At 38.5% G+C, this 21,175-nt stretch overlaps 1 protein-coding gene across 2 annotated transcripts in view; it reads left to right on the top strand.

Moving 5' to 3' along the window:
- Positions 1-19,317, top strand: part of ANKRD12 (ankyrin repeat domain 12) — a 40,680-nt gene extending 21,363 nt beyond the window's left edge. For both annotated transcript variants that reach the window (XM_005423351.1, XM_031058853.1), the window contains 5 exons: positions 2,010-6,697; positions 12,740-12,838; positions 15,004-15,147; positions 17,625-17,720; positions 18,045-19,317. In XM_005423351.1, the coding sequence (XP_005423408.1) occupies positions 2,010-6,697; positions 12,740-12,838; positions 15,004-15,147; positions 17,625-17,720; positions 18,045-18,230 (5,213 nt within the window). In that variant the 3' untranslated portion in view covers positions 18,231-19,317. The remainder of the gene's footprint in view (positions 1-2,009; positions 6,698-12,739; positions 12,839-15,003; positions 15,148-17,624; positions 17,721-18,044) is intronic.
- The last annotated feature ends 1,858 nt before the right edge of the window (positions 19,318-21,175 follow it).

The following is a 21,175-nucleotide window of genomic DNA, read 5'->3' as shown; positions in this document are numbered from 1 at the left end:
CGTTTCACATGGGTGTAACATAGTTACTCAGTGTAGAAAAGTTCCTGCCAGTGGGGGGGACCTCTGGTTTCTGTGGATGACCAGGTAAGTAAGTTGCTGAAGTGGAGGCAATAATTCTTGGTCCCTCCTGTGTTTCTGCAGATTGAGGAGTATGTAACACCTCTTGGAGCACAGAAAGAATTGTTACCTCCTCAGAAGCAAAAGATTCTTGGTCATGAGTAACTTACTTGAGTGCCAGACAGGAACTTTTGATTTGGCTTTCACAGAATATTCAACAACTCAGAATCTTTTAGGTAAAAGAAATTAAGTGGATTGAAAACTGGCTGAACATTTAGACCAGAATGGCAGTGATTGGTGGCACAGAGTTTATTTGGAGGCCAGTAACTGCCTCTGTACCTTGGATCAGTACTGTGTCCACTCCTGTTTAACACCTTCATTAATGGCTGGGGTAGAGTGTTCCATCAGGAAGTTTCCTAATGACACAGAACTGGAGATTCTGAGGAGGAGTGGATGGTGCATCAGAGTGTTGTGCTGCCATCCAGAGGAATCTTCCCATGTTGGAGAAATGGGCTCGTGGGAATCTCATGTAGTTTAGCAAGGGGAAGTGCAAAGTCCTGCAGCTGGGGAGGAACAAACATCCAAGCAGCAGTGCAGGTTGGGATCTGACCAGCTGGGAAAGCAGCTTTGCAGAAAAGGCCCTGGCTCATGCTGAACAACACCAGCTTGACCGTGAGCCAGCAGTGTGCCCTTGCTACAAAGAAGGCCAGTGGTGTCCCAGGCTGCATTAGGAAGAATGCTGCCAGCAGGTTGAGGGAGGTGATCCTCCCACTCTGCTCAGCACTGGTGAGGCCACAGCTGAAGTGCTGGATCCAGTTCTGGGCTCCCCAGTACAGGAGAGACAGTGACACCATGGAGAGAGTCCAGAGAAGAGCCAGGAAGATGACAAAGAGCCTAGAAAAGCAAAATTTGATTCATGAAAATACCTGAGGGGAGATTGCAAAGAGGACAGAGCTGGGCTCTTGTCACTTGTGCACAGTGACAGGACCAGAGACAGAGGGCATGCAGTGAAACACAAGAAGTTCCCTCTGAGCAGCAGGAAACATTTTTTTCACTGTGAGGATGACCAAGCAGTGGCACAGATTGTCCAGGGAGGCTGTGGAGTCTCTGTCCCTGGAGATAATTCAAAAGTTTTCTGAGTATGGTCCTGGGGAGCTGGCTCTGGGTGTCCCTGCATGAGCAGGGTGGGTTGAACGAGATGATCTCCAGAGGTCTCTTCCAAGCTCAACCATTCTATGGTCTGTGAAAAGCACTTGAAGAAGAGTGTCATGTCACCTGATTGTAAAAGTTGGTTTCTCTTTCCCAGACAAATACATAAAGTGCAACCCCCTAGGAATGTTTTCCAGTCAAAGTTTCAGTATACTTCAAGGGAAAAATGTCACATTGCCCTATGATCTGATGTAGTGTTAACTTTTTTGGCATTAGAATAACCTGAAATGCAGTGCATGGTCCTTCTGTTCTAAGGGGCAGTTGTGGCATCACTTCACAGAATCAATTTCAGCTTATTGAAAACATTGCTCTTAAAGACAAATATTTTGACTTATGTGTAATAGAAATTTGTTACTATTTAACAACTGATTCCTCAACAGTCTGTGCAGGGTACTGTCCTTTAGAAAGAGTCAGGTTATACAGGAATTATGCACAATGGGTGAGGTTTTCAAAATTTAAATTGCATTACTTTTATTAGATATAAATGTTATTTAGTATTTTTACACACCTAAGTGAGAGCTGTAAAGGGAGGGGAGAACTTTGATTTCATGACCTTTTGTTTTCTCTTAAAAAGCTTAATTCTTGTGAGAAGTTTTGCTGTGTGTTTAAGATCGGTTTTATTCTTTTTTCATTTGTAAAGAGGTGACTGCTGAACTGAACTCTTTTGTCCCAAGGTACGACAAGTGTCCCATCAGTATTCAATTTGATTTTTTCAATTTCAATTTTTGCTTTCCTTACTCTAGATTCTGAAGAAGCTCCATCTGTAAATCCTTCCAGTGTAGATGGGAATGTTGATTCAGAAGCAGAAAAGGACTCAGTAGCCAACAACAGCAAACAAACGGTCCCTAGTAAGGCACCACTTCCATCTGCTCTAGATGAGTATGAGTTCAAAGATGATGATGAAGATGAAATGAAAAAAATGATTGATGACAAACATATTCTTAGAAAAGACCCAAGGAAAGAAGATGAGGCTGAAGTTGAGAAGACCAGCTTATTTGTGAAACAAGAAAAAGTTGTCTTTTCAAAATCATTCAAAAACAAAAAACAGAAACCCTCTAGAGTTCTGTATTCAAGTTCTGAAAGTTCAGATGAAGAAATAATGCAGGACAAGAAAATGGTCTCTCCTTGCTCTGTTTCAGAGACATCAAATTCTGATGTCAGAGTGAAGAAAGAATATATGGTTACAAACGAGCACAAGCAAAAGGGCAAAGTTAAAAGGAAGGTAAAAAATCAAAGCAAAAATAAAGAGAATCAAGAAGTAAAGCAAGAAAAAGAAAATGCTAGAGTAACAAATATAGCTACTTCTGGGTTAGATTCTTTAGATAAAGCTAGAGAGGAGGAAACCTTTAAGAAGTCTTTTACCTCAAAAGAAGATTCTTCTTTACATCTGTTTCATATCACTGCTGGAAAATCTCCAAAGCATCCCTGTGGGTTAGGTGAAAAGCAGTCAACACCATTAAAGCAAGAAAACACCAAAACTTGCTTATCACCAGGAGGTTCTGAAATAACATTGCAGTCTGAATTAGTTCGGTATGATCACAACACTGATTCTGATTATCTAGTAGAAAGTTCTAGTGGCAAATCTTGCAAGCACAAAGAAAAAAGCAAGCATCATCAAAAGGATTTTCACTTGGAATTTGGTGAAAAATCTAGTCCTAAAATTAAAGAGGAAGATAATAGCTCAACATTTGAGAATTCAGAATATACTTTGAGAAAAATTGACAAGGAAGGTAAAACACTTAAAAAGCATAAATTAAAGCACAAAGAAAGAGAAAAGGAAAAGCACAAAAAGGAACAGGATGGGGAGAGAGAGAAACACAAACATAAAGATAATGTTAAAGACGTTCAAAGAAGTATTGAGTTTGACAGAGAATTTTGGAAAGAGAACTTTTTCAAAAGTGATGAAAATGATGATACTTTGATAAACACAGAACATGAATCTCTTTCTTCAGACAGAAAATCAAAGCTGGAAAAAAATGTGGCAAAAGAAGATAAGTTAGTTAAGGAGAGACAGTTCCAGAAAGAGAGAAGTATTAAAGATGAGAGAGAAAAAGAGAAGAGCAAAAAGGAAAATGAGAAGTTTCTCAAGGATGAAAAAACAAAAGATACAAAAGAAGAAAAAGAAGTTATCCTTGCAGATAAAGAAATTGAATTGTTCTGTTTTGGTGTTAAAGATGAGGCAGCCAGCGTGCATATAGTAGAAAGAGAAACAGATACTGAAAAGCAGGAAAAGAATTTAAAGGAAAATAAAGAGAAGACAGAAAAGCGATTCTCAATCAAAGAAAAAGATTTTGAAAAGATAGAAAGAAAACATGGAGAAAAAGAAAAAAAGTTAAAGCATGAATACAAAATGGAGAAGGATAAAGCAGAAGTAAATGAGAATACAGAGAAAGTAAAGGAGAAGTCCAGTTTCCAGCAAGTGGAAAGGTGCCATAAGGAAAATGATAAAGTAAAAAGCATGGGTGCTCTTAAAAAAGTTGATGACAAGGAAAGAAATAAAGAAAAAACTGATAAGAAGCATGATAAAGAAAAAGCTGATAAAGACAGACACTGGGCTGAAAGCAAAGAAAAACATTGTACTGAAAGAAAAGTCAAACAGTCTGAAAAAGAATCTGAATATACTAAATCAGAAAAAAATAGAACTAAAGAGAAGGAATTTGAAAAAAAAGACAAATCCAAAGACAAGGAGGCCTCATCCTTAGCAAGCTCAAAACATATGCAAGAGGAAAGGAGATGCACTATTACCGAAAGTAGTAAAACAGTTCATGACAAACTGTCATCTTCGAAAGAAAAACCGAAAGATGATTTGTTGAAAACTCCAGATGGTAGAGAGAAAGATAAAAAAGATAAAGATATAGACAGATACAAAGAGAGGGATAAGCACAAAGATAAACTGCATCAAAGTAGTTTGCTTAAACTAAAACTTGAACATGAGAAACTTAAGCCTAAACCAGCTCCTGCATCGAAGGATGCTCGACCTAAAGAAAAAAGATTAGTCAACGATGATTTAATGCAAACTAGTTTCGAAAGAATGCTTAGCCTTAAAGATCTGGAAATCGAGCAGTGGCATAGAAAACATAAAGAAAAAATAAAACAGAAAGAGAAGGAACGTTTGAGAAATCGCACTTGTTCAGAGCATAACAAAATGAAGGAAAAACCCAAGCACTCATTCACTGAAGGAAAAGGCAAAGAACTGATCCGTTCAAAAAGTTCCGAGTTGCCAGATGTTTGTATGAAGGAAAAACAGCAGAAAGATGCTACAAGTAATAGATCACAGTCAGTAGATACTAGAAGTGTCAATATTGCAAAGGCTTCATTGGTTTTAGATAATTTAAATAGATCCCCCAAATCAGAAAGTGAAAAGATGGGGCTGAGCTCCAGGTCAGTGTCCATGGTTTCTGTTGCGAGCTCTGAGGATTCTTGCCATACCACTGTAACTACTCCAAGGCCTGTAATTGAATATGATTCGGACTTTATGCCAGAAGGTTCTGATTCCCAAATGTCTTTTTCACAGTCACCATTTTTGGCAAGTGCCAAATCACCAGCCCTTGTGGAAAAAGAGGCTGATGGTCTTGCTGAGTTGCCAGATCGCATTAAGCCGCCTTTCACAAACAGGCTCCCACAAATGTATGTTAGATCAGCATCTGCTGAAGATGTTAAGTTGGTTTTAAATGAGTGTAGGCCTGTTATAGAGGTTCGAAGATGCAGCATGCCTGCTGCAGTTTCTGAGCACAGCAAACAGCCTCGAACATCAGAAGAAAACAACCAGAACACTCTGCCATCAGTTCAGACTTACAATAGCACTTCTCCTAAACCAGAGCTACTGTGCAGCACACTTGAAAGAGATTTTCAAAGCAGTGTGGCTGTTCTGCAGTCAAACTTCACATCATCTCCCAACAGAGCTGTTAGCAACAAGCAGGCAACAACGGGGACAAGTACCATTAAAGATATTGCTCAGATGAGCCCTTTGGAAGATTCTAACATGCATTTAGAGCTGTGTAGTCAAAGTGGTGTGACTCAGCAAACCAAACCGTGGGATGTGCCTTTTGACAGACTTAACTCATTAAGCAGTGACTTTAACAGCTCAGGCTGTGGTGTACCAGAGCAAGATGCTAAAAGCATTATAGCAGTGCGTGATTCGGAGAGCAGGACATTAAAAGAGCAACAAGTATCTGAATTTTTGCCTCAGCACCCTGAAATTAAGGGAAGTTCCAGTTCTCAAGAATCTGCATCAATGTTCCCTTCACAATCGCCTTGTTCTTTACCTATCCAGCCACTTCCACTTGTGTCAAAACACGTTTCTTTACCAGGCATTATCAGTCAAGATTCATCATTAGTACAGCAGCAAAATCTAGTTCAGACTGCAGCTTCTGCTTTGGAAACAGATACTACTAGTACCAGAGAGCTGGAAAACCCTTTCTTCCCTTCAAACTTTAGGAAGACTGATGCACCCATGGCTGTATATTCTGAGAGCTCTGCAAAAGATGTTTCACAGAGCTATGAAAAGGTGAATGATTTACCATTAGAGAAGGATACTCCTGAAAGTGATAGCAGTTCACAGTTAAACATGAACTCGTACTCATTCAGTAGAGCTGCTTGTAAGAATGCCCTGAGTGAAGTGGGTGGTAACACAGCAGATACTTCAGATATTAGAAATGAAAAAGACCAACAAGAAAAGTTGGTCTCTGTACATGTTGTTGATAGTAAAGTCAATGCTGATCTCTGTGAACTAAGTTCAGGAATGTCAAAGGGAATTGCAAATGAATTGGTTAATAAAAGTCCCTGCACTGCAGACAGAGAAGATGTGTTGGCGGATGATCCACCACAGTACTCGTCTATATCCAATTTGGAAAATAGTTCACAACAGGTTACACAGGAAGAGGTGCATAAATACAGCCAAATAGTCAAAGTAGAAGAAGAAGTTGCTGAGGATCAGAAGATGGAACAACAAGAAGTACCTCAAAGAATCACAAGGAACAGAGCAAATTTGCTTGCTAACCAGGGCAAGCAGAATCCTCTTGGCTGTATACAAACATCAGAAAAAGAGTCTGAATCGTCAGCATCTATGAAAGCAAGAATTAGATTAACTGAGGATGATGATGCTCAGGTACATCATCCACGTAAAAGGAAGGTATCACGCATGCCTCAGCCTGTGCAAGCAAACCCTTCTTTGCTGCAGGCCAAGGAGAAAACCCAGCAGTCACTGGCAGCTATTGTTGATTCTTTGAAACTTGAAGAGATTCAGCCGTACAGTTCAGAGAGAGCAAACCCCTATTTTGAATACTTGCACATAAGGAAGAAAATAGAAGAGAAGCGTAAATTGCTGTGCAGTGTTATTCCTCAGGCACCTCAATATTATGATGAATATGTGACCTTCAATGGCTCCTACCTGCTGGATGGCAATCCCCTGAGCAAGATATGCATCCCAACTGTAAGTAACGTGGTCTTTCAATCTGCAGTATAATGAAAGGCATGTTTTACTTTTGTTTTTGTAGCTTCCATATTCTTCCTAACTTGCTTCTGAACATTCTGCTGGAAGCAGTAAGTTGACATATGTCAAAATAATATTGATTAATAGCATCATATTTAAAAGCCCAATTCACTGGAAATTCAAACAGTGGTTTCAGTCACTGTAAGACAAACCATGTATGACACCTGTCAAGGGCACACAGACAAGTGCTATATTTCAAAGTATGTAAAGCCTGCTCTTTCAGAAGTGAAATAAATTATTGAGAGCTTCTCTGAATTTTTGCTGTCAATAATTTCATTAAAACTAATTAGTCAAAGCTGTTTTGTTTGGAGGGGGATGGACATACAGTGCTTCAAAATACCAAGTCTGTTTGCCAAATGTTTTAAGCAGGAGAGTGCCTGCCAGCTATCTCAAAAGCAGCAGATGTAATCTGCTGTGTCCTGGCTTTTGTAATCCATCAATCTAAAATGTTCATAATTTTATTAAATAATGTCAAGGTTTTTTTCTTTTTTACTGAAGAACATCTGTAGTTCAGAGACACTTGTTTAGGTCTAAGCTTTACATTTTTGAATGGTCAGGTTATTATGTCAGCTCATCTAAGATAACTCACCCTTACTTGAGAGTAAAAAGCTTTAGCGTTTTCCAGTAGAGTCAAGGATTTTTTTGATGAAGCAATGAATAGAAGTTTAATGTGTACATTTTAAAATGTTTGCTTCATTATGCAGCTAGTCTTAATTCCTTGTACAAGCTGTTTGTTCTCATTTTTTGGGAATTTCTAGGCCAGTTACAGTTTGAGGAAAGATGTGGGTAAGAGCTTTTGCAAGGTCTGTAGGTGAGCCAGAGTGTATGGTAAGCTTCACCACGATGTACCAGGCTGTCAGCCTTCCCGAGTCTGCAGATCTTTCTCAGTAGCTGTTGCAGCTTCTGTAACATCTTTATCACTGGAGGCACAGATTTCAATTTTTTTTAAAGCTGCCGCTAGTCAAGTACATACTGTTTCCAAGCTACGGCTTTCTACTTTGGCATCACACTTCAGTGCTTAATTTGGGATAAGTGGAAAGTAGAGAAGCATGGAATATATTTTTCCTTGGCCCATCTTCTACCTGAGCAATAGAATTCAATTCCCTATCATAAATGGCAATGTGTGTGTAGACACCATAAGGAGGGCAGAGGTTTTGACTTGATATTAAAGCACTGCCTTATAATTACTTCCTGTCTCTGTTGCTGTATATAATAGGAACTCTGCAGTTAATGAAAATAAATTTAGGTTTTGGAGAGCAAAATCTCAGGTAACAGGTTCAGAAAATACCAGAGATGGATGTGTGCTTCCTGTTCTCAGTGGCTTTTAATTAATTGTTGAAAAAAAAGCCTCTTCTAAAAAAGTTGATAAAAACATAAATATGTAATTGAAAAATTATAGTTACTGATTTTTGTCTCATTTAGATTTCTGGTGCATGTTCTGATGGTAATGATGTTTTTGAACAGTTAATTGTTTTGTGTATACTTTGATGCTCCTGGTAATATTCTACAGATCTAGAGAGAACAGGTGGAACTTTTTATTTCGAGTTCCTAGAAGCAAAAAGGAAGAAGATAAAGTTTGAGAAGCCAAAATAAATGATTAGGAAATTAGTGATTATTTTCATTAGAATTAAAGTGTAAGAAAAAGCATGAGTTTTGCTCTAAATAAGAAGATACTCTAAGCAATTCAGTTTTGTTTGTCTGAAAAATCTCCAATGCGACTAAGTGCTTTATTTAATTACTGTCACTTGTGTAAATGTACAATTTTGATAAAACTTCTTAGGTTTCCTTTCAGAAAAAAGTATTGTTTAAAACATTAGTAGTATTTAAGATTTAACTTATTGGCAGAATTTGCTTGTGTACACAGTGTAATGGTTTTATTTTGTCACCATTGAAAATCACAATCATAATAATTACTGTTACAAATACCATAAACAGGAGAATTGCTAAACCAAGGATCATTTCATTCTCAGAAATGAGTGTTTGTTTCTTGCACACATTGTCCAACAACGTGAAAATAAAGACTAGGCTTTGTCTCTCTGAAATATTAATAGCATGTTGTTATGCCTATAATGCAGAATTTAATAAGCAACTGTAAAAATACCTTTTTGTCACGTTTGTTTTGCAGTTTTTTCCTTCAATTCTCTAATGATTCTCTGTTAACCAAATTTTTGCCTTATCAATTTACACAGAGAGAAAGTAGATACTCTTTCTTTAATTATTCCTGTGTTACAGATACCCTTTGTGTAGGTCTGTGTGGAGACCATATATTTAGCTCTGACACTCTGAGGCTGGGAATGGTTGGTGTATGGAACAGTGTGTTTACTGTTCTCTGCATTGGAATTTTAATGATGCACTGTAGTTTATCTGATGAACTTCAGACATGCTGTAGGTGGGAACCAGGAGGTGGTGTGCTAAAACCTTGTTTCCACAGCCTCCTTTATATATTGTAACTTACAGCCTGGATCACCTAAGGCTGTGAGGATATTCATGTATGAATTACGGCTTCCCTCTCACCAGTACAAATACAAACATAAGGTAGGAGGCATCAGGTCAGTTCAAAATAGAAGGAAACAAGTCTGAATCTTTTAACAGAGAAATTTCAATTGTACTTGGCTCTGTTGCCTTACAGGTTATTCCATGTTCTACAGGGTTCAGTCATCTTTATCTGTATTGTTTCCTGAGAAGAGGTGCCAGGATGATTCACTGCCAGCCTCCAGTGCCTATCTAGTGGATGTGTTTCTAGTAAAGGGGATTCTGTCCAGTCTCCCTGGCATTGCTGTAGAAACTCAAGTAGTAAGATCTAATTTTAGGGGTGTTACCAGAAACTTGTTTTCAAAATGCATGAAATAGAGCATGAGAGCAGGCCAGTTGTTTGGATGACATAGAAGAGTGGGGGTTTGTAGCAGGCAAAATGAGGATTGAAAATTTATAGAGTGAAGAGTTGATGCTGTAGCTGTAGTTGTTTTGAAGCATGCAAGGCCTGCAGGAAAGGTGCTGATGGATTTTGATATGTTGGAGATGGGAAGGGCATGCCTTGAACGTGAGCTCTGGCCAATCAAACCTGCCCTAATGGCTGGCTCCAAGGGAGGTGGAGCAGAGGCACAAGGCCAAGATCTGTCTGGCTTTTCTGGGTCATTTCTCAGGCTGGGAAAAGAGAACTCTCTGAAGCAGGCAGGGCCCCATTGTTTCCCTGTCTTCTGTATGGAGTCTGGGCCCTTAAAATAGTTTAATACTTGGTTATGCAAAAACAGAGGGCACCTTTTTTTGTGGTGTTCAGTTTCATGCTCTGTTCTTGCAAGTCCAGCTTATGCGTTTGTATTTTCCCTAGACAGTTTTTTGTGTTCTCTTTAGTAATAGTTTCTTTGACTAGAAGGTCCAAGAGGTTCCTCTGGCTGTTCCTGCCTCAGACCCTTTAAGTCAGACTTTTTGGTCTCAAAGAAACCAATTTTCTTTGTCTGAATCTGAATCAGTGCTGTTTCACAAGCTGGGAATTCCAGCAGGTGGTGTGCAACTGCCCAAATCCTGTGTTCAGACTCGTAGGGATCTGAGGCTCACTCTTCCTAAGTTTCCAAGAAGAGGGGAAAAAACAGCTAGTTCTATAAATGACTGTAACCAACTTAGTATTTAGCTGTACGTTTTGGCAGGTGGTGCTGGGCTGGGCAGGAGTGAAGAGTTTATGAATGTGTCCAGTGGCAGTTGGGATCTCTGGAGTCATGGAGACACACAAGTCTGAACATAATCTGTGTTCAGACCTGTACATAATCTGCTGAAAGAGAGTTCTACATGTTTAAATGAAAGTCCACACAAATGATCAGCTCCTTGTCAGATTATTTCTATGTTGATTCTTATTTCTGTTGCACAATTAAACTGTCTGTAAATTTAAGGGAATAACATTTTAAAATATTTGAAATGTAGTGACATTACAAGGGTGAATGGCTTGAGACTGAGAGAGGGGCAGGTTTAGATTAGGTAGTAGGAAAAAATTCTTCACTGTGAGAGTGGTGAGACACTGGAGCACGTTGCCAAGAGAAACTGTGGATGCCTCATCCCTGGAAGTGTTCAGTGCCAGATTGGATGGGGCCTTGAGTAACCTGGTCTAGTGGGCGGGGGGGCACATGGCAGGGGGCTTGGAACTCCATGACCGCTGAGGTCCCTTCCTACCCAGACCATTCTGTGATTCTGTGAAATTGTTCAAGTGATATGAATGCTTGGCAGCTCTGAAATTTTTATTTCTGGAAAATCCAGGTGCATAAATCCAAAGCTTATTTAGATACTCTGTCTTGCTTCTTATCTGTGTGCTTTTCTGTAAGCAAAAGAATGGAGATTTTGGGAGATGTTTTGGGTTTATTAAAATTAAAGCTTTATATTACTTACAAGCATCTTGTCTTATTTTATTGGAAGACTGTGACAGCACTATTGTACTGTACCATGAATGCAAAGTCTTCAGGAAGAATAGACTATAGGGGGTGTATTTGTTTTTAATACTGCTGTTTTACACAAAATGGCATATGCCATAGACATGACTGGTTTGAGAGCCAAACTGTTTTCACTAAGAAAAATGAAGTGTATCTTGTTCTGTAGTTTGAAATGCGAAGGAGTTGAACATCGTTTTATACGATTTAATAATTTAAGGAATTAACTGCAATCAGTTATTCAGATTATGTGCTACAATTCCAGAGACATTGGCTAACTTCCAATTGGGAAAAAATTATCCTGAAATAATTTTCCAGTATAATACTAATTCAAGCATTTCTGGTAAATAAATCGCTTCATGGCTGGAATGTATAGTTGCAAGATTGATACTAATAATCAGGATTAACCTACAGTGTATCTGTATTTCCATAATGGATTTATTACTTCTTGGCAGTTGAAAGATCTATTTTATTGAAAAGAGTTATTTATCTTTCTGCTTGTGTTAGGTAGGAGGCAGGGTATAGTGAGTGCAGGTATGTATTTGAGCTGTGGTTTTTGAGTATCATTGGTAGTAGGCAGTGTTTCATGTAGTTTGAATGGGTCTTTGCAAAGCAGTATCAGTGCTCTTACATCTGTTAGGTGTTAAAACCCATGCTGAACTGTCAGATAGAACTGGCATAAAGGAAAGTAAACTTTGGGTGGAGCCTTAAAACTTCCAAGAAGTTTATTAGTTACTTCTGAAAAAGCTGAAAAATCTGATTTCTGCAGTTGCCAAGAGGGCTCCAGGTGCCTTGTCTGTGTTTTTCATACAGCTCAGACCAGACAGTAATTCTGGCTGTTTACTGTAATTGGCTGAAGATGCAAAATGTTTATAGTATAGCAATCAGTAACAAATCAAGTCTATTTGATTTTTTAAAATTATTTTCTTTTTAAGGAATAAGATTTTTTAAAAAACTTATTAAAATAACTGACAGGAAGAATCACTTTTCCAAGCTGCTGTCTGGGTCTCTAGTCTACTTTTTGTGCTTTCTTGTGTTCTGTGTGATTGCAAGATTAGGAGTATGGTTGGTTATCTTTTGTGCAATATAAAATGCTGTTGCTGTTGTATGAATATATCAAGTGGTTTGGAGTTTTTTTAGCAATACTTTTCTTTTTTTTACTTTTTTCTTGCATTTTGCTAGGCAGTTTTTATCTTCTCAGAATGAACAGCTGTGCTTTAAAGAATCTTTAGAACATGAAGCAAGTTGTATTCTTACTATATTGCACAGTATAGCCTTTTAAAAAGAACAGCTATGGAATGCTGATAGTGACTGGTTAAAAGCTCTAAATAGCTTGAAACGCTGTTTTCACTTGGGTTTATTAATTTTATGGTATGGAATCCTTAAAACCTTTTCCTGCAAACACTGCGAACACATTGAATTCACATAATTAATGGAAAGTTAAAAGTAAAATTGTTTTTCTTTAAAAATGCCTTATTGTTTCTTGGGTTTTTTTTTAATAAATCACATAAGCAATGCTAAACCTGTGAAATACACATTCACTATATTATTTATAAAACTTTTTCCACAGATTACACCACCTCCATCACTGTCAGACCCGCTTAAGGAACTATTTAAACAACAGGAGGTTGTAAGGATGAAGCTACGTTTACAGCACAGTATTGAAAGGGTGAGACTAATTTATTTTTTATGTCCTGGATTTAAGCTTTAGGATTTTTTTTGCCTTTTCAATGAACAGACTATATTTTTCTTAATTTAACAGTGTTTAGAAGTAATCTTCTTTCTGTCCAAATTTATTAATTGGAGAAACTTCAAAGCAGGGGGGGGAATGGTTTGAACAGCTGTTTGCAAAATGCTCAAGTTGGTAAGACAACGGCTTTTTCCCATTAATTGCTCTGAGTTGTGTCCTGGATTTATTCTAGAGGCAGAAGCTTCACACTGTAGTTTTGAAAGCTAATGATGGTTGTAGACTTCAGATCCAAATTGACTGAGTTAAAAGAATTGAAGATATAGTAAATTAGTAAATAAATATAGTAAATAAAATCCTCTCTGTGTATTGAGAGGAGACGTGTGGCTCTAAGACTGAAACATGTTTGGCAGTATTCTGCTCAGAAACTGCCTAACATTATATTAGAGCTACACCTGTAGGCACCACTGATTTTTGAGCACAGAAATAGAGAAAATATTCCTGGTTTAGGGGTACTCTTCAGTTTTAGTTACCTTTTTCCTAGGTAACCTAGCTTTAGATGCCAGTATTGTGAGCCAGATAGCTTGTAGGCACAGGCAGGGCCCCTTTCTGACATGGATGCATCATAAGGATTTCCACATAGTTAAACAAGGAGCTGCCACATCAAACCCAGTGTGATACTTTGCCAATTGACAATTTCAATGTGACTTAACAAACCCCACTGAGAGAGGGGTTTTACTTGAATTTAGTATTTCAGTGAAGAGTATAAAATAAGCAGCACAGAAATTGTAAATGTGCTTCAAGTTCTGAGTGAAAACACATCAGTTGCAACTAAAAATATTGTGGACAGCAGGGCCAGGGAGGGGATTCTGTCCCTCTACTCTGCTCTGGTGAGACATCCCCCCCTTAGAGTGCTGCATATTCAGCCCTGGGGTCCCCAGCAGAAGGAGCACATGGACCTGTTGGAGTGAGTCCAGAGCAGGGCCAGGAAACTGATGAGAGGGCTGGAGCACCTCTCTTATGGAGAACAGACTGAGAAAGCTGGGGCTGTTCAGCCTGGAGAAGAGAAGGCTCCTGGGAGACTTCATTGTGGCATTTCAGTATTTAAAGGGGCTTATAAGAAAGAGGGAAAAGTGACTTTTTAACACAGGCAAATAGTGATAAGACAAAGGGAGGTACAGTTGTAAGCCAAAAGAAGAGAAATTTAGATGAGACATTAAGAAAAATTCTTTATTGTGAGGTGGTGAGGCACTGGAACAGGTTGCCCAGAGAAGCTGTGGGTGGCAGTGTTCAGTGCCAGGCTGTGTGGAGCCCTGACCAAACTGGTCTAGTGGAGGGTGTTCTTGCCCACAGCTGGGAGGCTGTAGATAGATAATCTTTAAGGTTCATTCCAGCACAGACTCTGTGATTCTAACCAAAGAAAAAGTGGTCCTTTTCCTGTTTTCTGAAAACAAGGAAATATAATATTATAATTTGCCTTCTTTTATTTTGATAAAAATTAGAGCCATTTTATTATAGAGCAGTAAACACATACAAACATTCTTCTGTGTCTTAAAAAATTGTGCATATTCCTAGTTAATTTGTTCATATAGGCTGTTTTTCAAATGAAATACACTTTATACAACTGTAAGTCCGGTTTTGTCAAGTGAGTTGTATTTTTCTTGTCTCAGTTCAGGAAAGAATATTTATACAGATGTGAATTTAGGGAGTTACTGCATGTTGTTTAAAAAAATATATCCTGCAAATAAATGTATTTCTGCTTCAGTTTGCTTGGCCACTGTGCCTGGAGTAAAAGGCTTCACACAGTTAACATTCACAAATGTGTATCCTAAGCCTATACTCCTCCTACCTTTCATCTTTCACCACCCTCATTAACCAGGACTTGCCTCAGTAAGTGGAAACATTCAGCTATCAGTGGAGGCTGGGGCTAAGGAGGTGTTTTCAGTTCTGACATCCATGGGACAATCTTTGCATCATCAAATTGAAATTTTGTATTTGATTAGAAGAACGACCCCTCCTACTTTCAGCAGCCCATTTCTCACAGTGTTCAAAAGTGTAAGCCCTGAAAAGATATGTTTAAATTAGTGGACATTTTTATAAATGTTTAACTTACTAAATGTATATCTATATATTGATATCTTAATTAGGAAAAGCTTATTGTCTCTAATGAGCAAGAGGTTTTACGTGTTCACTACCGAGCAGCCAGGACCTTGGCTAATCAAACTCTGCCCTTCAGTGCCTGCACTGTGCTGCTGGATGCTGAGGTGTACAACGTGCCTCTGGATGCTCAGGTAAAGATTTGTCCTTCACAGCTTCAGACAAAAAGGTCTTGCTAGCCTGGCTCAAGCATTCAGAGAGAATTCTGTTCCCATAGCAAAATTGTCATTGATTTGCCTGGAATTAAGATTATGCCCACTGTAGATTGTTACTTATATTAGGCCTCCATTGGGTGTACAGTAATGGGAGGATATGGGTGTATGTATGTGTTTTTTCTGTTTTCTGCCATGTCTGGTTTTCTTTCACGTCCAGGAATTATGAGATGGATGAAATAAGAAAATTCCTCTGCTGATTCTGTTACAAAAAACAGATTTCAGTCATAAACAGAGCATGTTTTTGAAGCTTACGAATATAGCTTAAACAAGAGCAAAGAAATTATCAGCATAGAAGATGACGTCTATCAGTAATCCAGATAATTGGAATGCAGTAGTGTGTGAAGTGATGAAATTGGTTTGTGAACTCTGGAGATGTTTGTGGATGTATCCACATTACACTTTCCACCTCTGTACAAGGCAGCCACTAGAGCTGTACCATAAAAAGCAGATGACCAGCAGTGAAATGTTGAATGCTACCAGATGAAATAACCTTTTTCAAAATTACTTCGGGCTCCATATTACTTACCTGTGCCCTGTTATTTACGTGTTCAGTGTGAGTATTTAGTCCTGATTGAAACATATAAAATAAGAAATGTGCTTCACAATCTGTGTATGTTGTATGGACTGTCACTCAAAAGTTGACTGCAGCTGTATCTCTAAGAGAAAATAATCTCGTGGTGTTGGTATTTTGTGGACATTTTTCCAACTAACAATCACAGAAGCAGCATTTGACACCTGTTACAGTGGCTGTGAGAAGCACATAATGCAAGGAGGAAATGTTGATGTTTTGGGTATAATAAAAGTGTTGGTGCATTGGATGTTGGGCATTTTAAAATGAAACATGTACATTTCCAACATATGGGAGATTTTACATTCGTTCTGCAGCCCTTTTTAGAATTATTGCAGCTTCCAGTGTTTCTTCAGCCAGTTACTACATTTTCCCCCAGTTTTTAAATAACTAGAGCTATGCCCTACAAGGTGATTCGGCAGGAGATAGCAGTTTATGGAGACTGTATTGTTGTCTCATTTTAAACTTCACACAGATAAATTTTTAAAGCATCATTGTCTTAGTACTTCTAACTGATAGGGCAAAAATTTTTCTCTTCCAAAATTCAGAAAATCCTTTGCTTTATTTGTGCTCCACTTCATAGGCCTTGAGCTTTTTAGAGATGAGGAATATGTGAGTTGTGCACATAAGTGCGTTTTTGTAGTTAACATTTTACAGTTTGTTTTAAGTAAGCTGATTCCATATTTGAATTCTATGAAACAAAAGGAATCTTTGTTGGGGGAGAAGTTGAGGTGTGCCCCCCAAGTACTGCCATTTTTTTTACCATCTGTATAATAACAAGAGCAATAAAATGCCTCTCCTTCCCCCTCAGTGCTTCAACAACTTTGTGTTTCAGTCTGTGGTAATTTTTCTTGGGAAATTACATTACATATAAGGTTCAGCAAGTTATGAAATACATTTTTTATATAATTGAAATCAATGTTTTATACTACCAGCTTGATGGTTTGATTAAAATGTGTTTAATGGGAAGAATGTAGATGCATAAGAAAACATTGTCTTGTAGTGCATCCTACAATTTTCCTGTTACCTCATTAGCAAATACTGATTTTGTTCTCTAGAAAGATCAACATTTGCACCTTTGGTTGGGCTTCTTTTTGTTCCTTCTGCTACAGTGTACAAATTCCTGCAGTGCTTCTTTTCTCTCTGAAAGAGGAACAGCAGCTTCTTATATTTAGTGGTTATCATTTAAATGTTAGATTGGCATAGTCTGGCTTTAGGACTATGCATGGAGTATCTCTAGTTTTTCACAGTGGACAGATGTGACATTCCAAATCCTTTTGAAAAAGTTGGAATTAAAAATAAAACTATTTCATTAAGTAGGACATAATACAGGTCTACTCAATTTTTTAATCTCCTTTTGGGGATTGTGATGGCAGAAATATTTTTAATTGCTTTCAATATTTGTGTAGTCAGTTAAATGAGGCTGCTTAATTTTTCCTTTATTAGTGTTTTTGCTTTTCCCCGAGGGATATTGATTTGATACTGAATTTTAAAGAGAAAAAAGAGAGACAGTAATTTTGTGGAAGGATCTTTTATTAGTTAAGACTTTAGGTGTAAATCCTTAAACCTCCTATTCTAAATTTCAAAACCAGAGCACAGTAAATAGCTTGAGGAAATCTGAAAATACCCATTTTTAGTGAGCAGCTGGCTCACAGAGGAAGTGTTGGTCAACATTTATGTTTTCGTATACCTTTGTACTTTGAATCTGTTTTTCCATGGGAAGCAGTGTTTGTGGGATTGTTTACTGTTTATGTTCTGCAGAGTAGGTTTTGTGTTTTAATGTTTCAGATTGAATCATCAGGTTTTAATAAATTTTTGTTTTTTGCAGACTGATGACAGCAAAACATCAGTGAGGGATCGATTTAATGCAAGACAGTTCATGTCATGGCTGCAGGACGTTGATGATAAATTTGACAAATTAAAGGTACACGTCTTGGTTTTTCCACTTAAAAGAAAAACAGAGCAAAATTAATGTCAGCATAAAGATGAGATGAATAAAGAGTAGGTTTGTGTGCAGTGTCATGTGCTTCTGTGGAGGCAACACAAAGGAAAGTCTATTAGTAAAGAAAAAACCAAACTTTCGTTGCTATGTAGTGTAATGGAATATTCTGCAAATTTCTAAATCTATACTGTGGGGGAATTATTTGCTATCACCGGAGAGGCTCTTAGAGATATTTCCTGTGTTCAAACTTGCTGCAATAATATTTTTTCAAATATTTCAATAATTTCTTTCTCAATTTTAAACCAGACGTGCCTTTTGATGAGGCAGCAGCACGAAGCAGCGGCGCTGAACGCGGTGCAGAGACTGGAGTGGCAGCTTAAACTGCAGGAGCTCGATCCTGCTACCTACAAATCTATCAGCATTTATGAAATTCAGGAGTTTTATGTTCCTCTTGTTGATGTTAATGATGACTTTGAACTGACACCCATATGACAGCCAGCACCGTCTGGCTCTTCCCTCCCCGTGGACAGCTGGAGACTGAGGTGCAGTGATGCACAAAGGTATTTCTTCTTTTGAGACAGAGCACTTAATTCTGTGGAATACTACCTTTCTCCATAATTCAGGTGTTCCTACAGAGAAGTGTGGCACAGACTCTTGTTCAAACACAGAAGATGGATGCTGATTTTAAATTCAGATTCCCAGTAACTGCTGTTATCTGTGTTTTAAAATTGCCTGCAGCTTTAGGGCTTATTGCTGAAAAAGATGACAAAACCCGGTGAGTTTACAGCGCTGGAAGCTGTTAATAACTAAAACATCCACCAAAAAGCAAACAATACTTAAAATCTGCTATAAAGCTTTGTATTATGAAACTTCAGTAACAGTTGAACTCCCACAGAAAAATGATGAGAAAGCCTGTGGAAGAAAGTGTAAGACTTGGAGGAAAAGAATCAATCTTACTATGTTTTGTAAATTACTGTACAGATTTCTTTTTGGAAAAAGATGTAATATTGTCTTCATTTTTAAATAATTTATTTTATACATATTGTGCAAATGTAAATAGTCTTGTAATTAATGTTCAAACCTGTATAAAATAGATATTTTAACTGTAAAACTGTTTTTGTCTAATGTTTTATTGGACCAAAGTTGTCGTTTTTATTAAGTGTAATGTGTTCCTGGTTGGCAGTTCCTTTTTGTATGGCATGCGTTTGATTTAGCTGCTTGTTTCATCATCATAACTGTAAGAGGATTGAACTGTATTGCATGCTCCACAGGACTCTGAACTCCTTCCCTTCAATAACTGATACCTAAACTGTTGTAATATTTACAAAATCATACTTCATATTAGTCTGCTGTTGTAATGCCATATCTATGACTTCCTATACTGAAAATATTTTTGTGTAAAACAAAAAAACCCTTTTGCTCTTATATGGTGGTCTCACAATAGAGCCTATTTTTTCCAACAAAATGCCTTTGAATTACAATTCTTAAATTGTATATTGTCTATTTTAATATTAATCTATGGAAGGGATATATAAATAGTTGTAAATATAATACTTAATAAATTTTATTGGTCATGTTATTAGTTGGAATTTCTTAGTATTGGAACACTTGATACATCAAACCTTAGCATTCCTGGAATATATAAGGAGACTCAATGGAAAAGTTAAAAAGAATTCTCCATGTTGTGAAATTTAATGCTTTTTTATTCTTAGTATTGTTAATGAGCAGACAGTTAATTATTTATTAGTAGGAGGTTACAGATATTCATGAAAAAGATTTGTTACCCTCCAGGCCATAAATTATTCAAGAATGCTTGAGATCTGATGTCTGTGAAATTATTTCTGAAGGAAGTGAGGCTTGGGCAGGACAGCTGGTTACTCAAAATAAGAGATTTAAAATCCTTGGTTTTGAACTGATTTTTAATGAGTAGGTGAGCTACCCCAGAGAACTTATTCCTTGTGTTTGTGTGAATGTCCAGGGGGCATTTCCTGGGGCACAGGGCAAACGGGCAGTGAACAAGAGACTCTGTGGACAGCTGACTCTTTCTCTCTGCACAGCGCTGCTGGTGCCAGTTTAGAATAAATAGTAACTCAAGCACAGTAAAGCAAATTAATATGTAGTTCCTACCCTGTAAGTTTGGGGTTTTTTCACTTTTAATTTGTTAAGTACCTGTGGAAGGAGAAGTTGTTCCTGCTTTTATGACAGGGATATCTTCCTGACCTCATTCAAAATTAAAACTATTGAGGAAAAAGCCAATTTCTTCTCCAAGTTAGATACTCTTCTGAACATAGCTGTAAAATCTTAAAATGCTGCTTCATCTGCTTAAAATCTGTTTTATCTGCTTGAAAAAATGAGGAGAAATGGATAAAGCTGCAAGGTGTTAACTAGTAAGTGGGTACAAGTTACTTCTATCAGATACTTGCTGGAGTAGTAAAAAGTAACAGACGTGACTGGAAGTGGCAGAAATACGAGATAGCAGTAATTAAGAAGCTAGCAAAAAGAACGGATAATAAACTGGGTTGTAGAAGTCTTGGCTGTGTTAGAAAAGAAGTGTGTGACAAAAATACTTGGTGTGCAGGAGACAAGAACAATATTTTGGCAGTATCTTGTAAGGAGATCTGAAGACAGATGTTTCTTAGCATTAACCTGGGTCTTCTTCTTAAGGAGAAACGATTTCCCAGTCTGTGCAACAGAGTTTTTACAACTGCAACTTCTTAGTAAGTTTTATTGCTCCAAATGTTTCAATCCCATAGATAATGATCTCTTGGCTTCTCTGATTTGAAGCCATTGTTTTGGGTTTTTTCCTTTTCTTTCCCCGAGTTTCCTCGGTGGGATGATACCTCCTGTGTTGTTTAAGGACACCGGCCTGTGGATTTACCTCAGCAGAGTGCCGGGAGCTGGGAAGAAGGGATGAGAGGAAATACGGTAGTAACGCGTTGGCGCGATGGCTCTTGTTACCCTCGCCAGGGTCCAGCTGCCTCCTGGGAAGCCCGAGAGCTACTCTCAGTTTCTGGATACCCAGCCAGGCTCCTCTTGTGTTTTTCTTCCAGGGACCAAACTTGTTACCTTGGTCCCTTGGAGCTTGGCACGTGGGAGGATAAAGCCGCGTTTTAGAGGTCCTGGGGGAGGTTGTCCGGAATCCCAGGGCCCCTTCCCAATGCAGGCGGCCCCTGCCCTCCCCCGGGCACCTGCACCTGCTCAGCCATCGGGGAAGTTCATCGCGTTCCCCGCTGGCGCTTCCAGGGGCGCTGCCCCCGGGTTCCTTTTCTCCCGCCTCACTCCTGCCCGGGAGCGCTGCCCCGGGCGCCCTCTGCTCCCCGTGGCGGCCGCTCGGAGAGACCCCCGCGCCCCGCTGCTCCTGACCCGGAGCTGCTTTCCTGCCCACAGAACCCCGAGTTTCGCACTCGGCTTGCGGGGGGATATTCCCTCCTCCTCCC

The sequence above is a fragment of the Geospiza fortis genome, unplaced genomic scaffold (assembly GCF_000277835.1).
Source record: "Geospiza fortis unplaced genomic scaffold, GeoFor_1.0 scaffold100, whole genome shotgun sequence".
Lineage (NCBI taxonomy): Eukaryota > Metazoa > Chordata > Aves > Passeriformes > Thraupidae > Geospiza > Geospiza fortis.
This window is presented reverse-complemented; position numbering and strand designations above follow the sequence as displayed.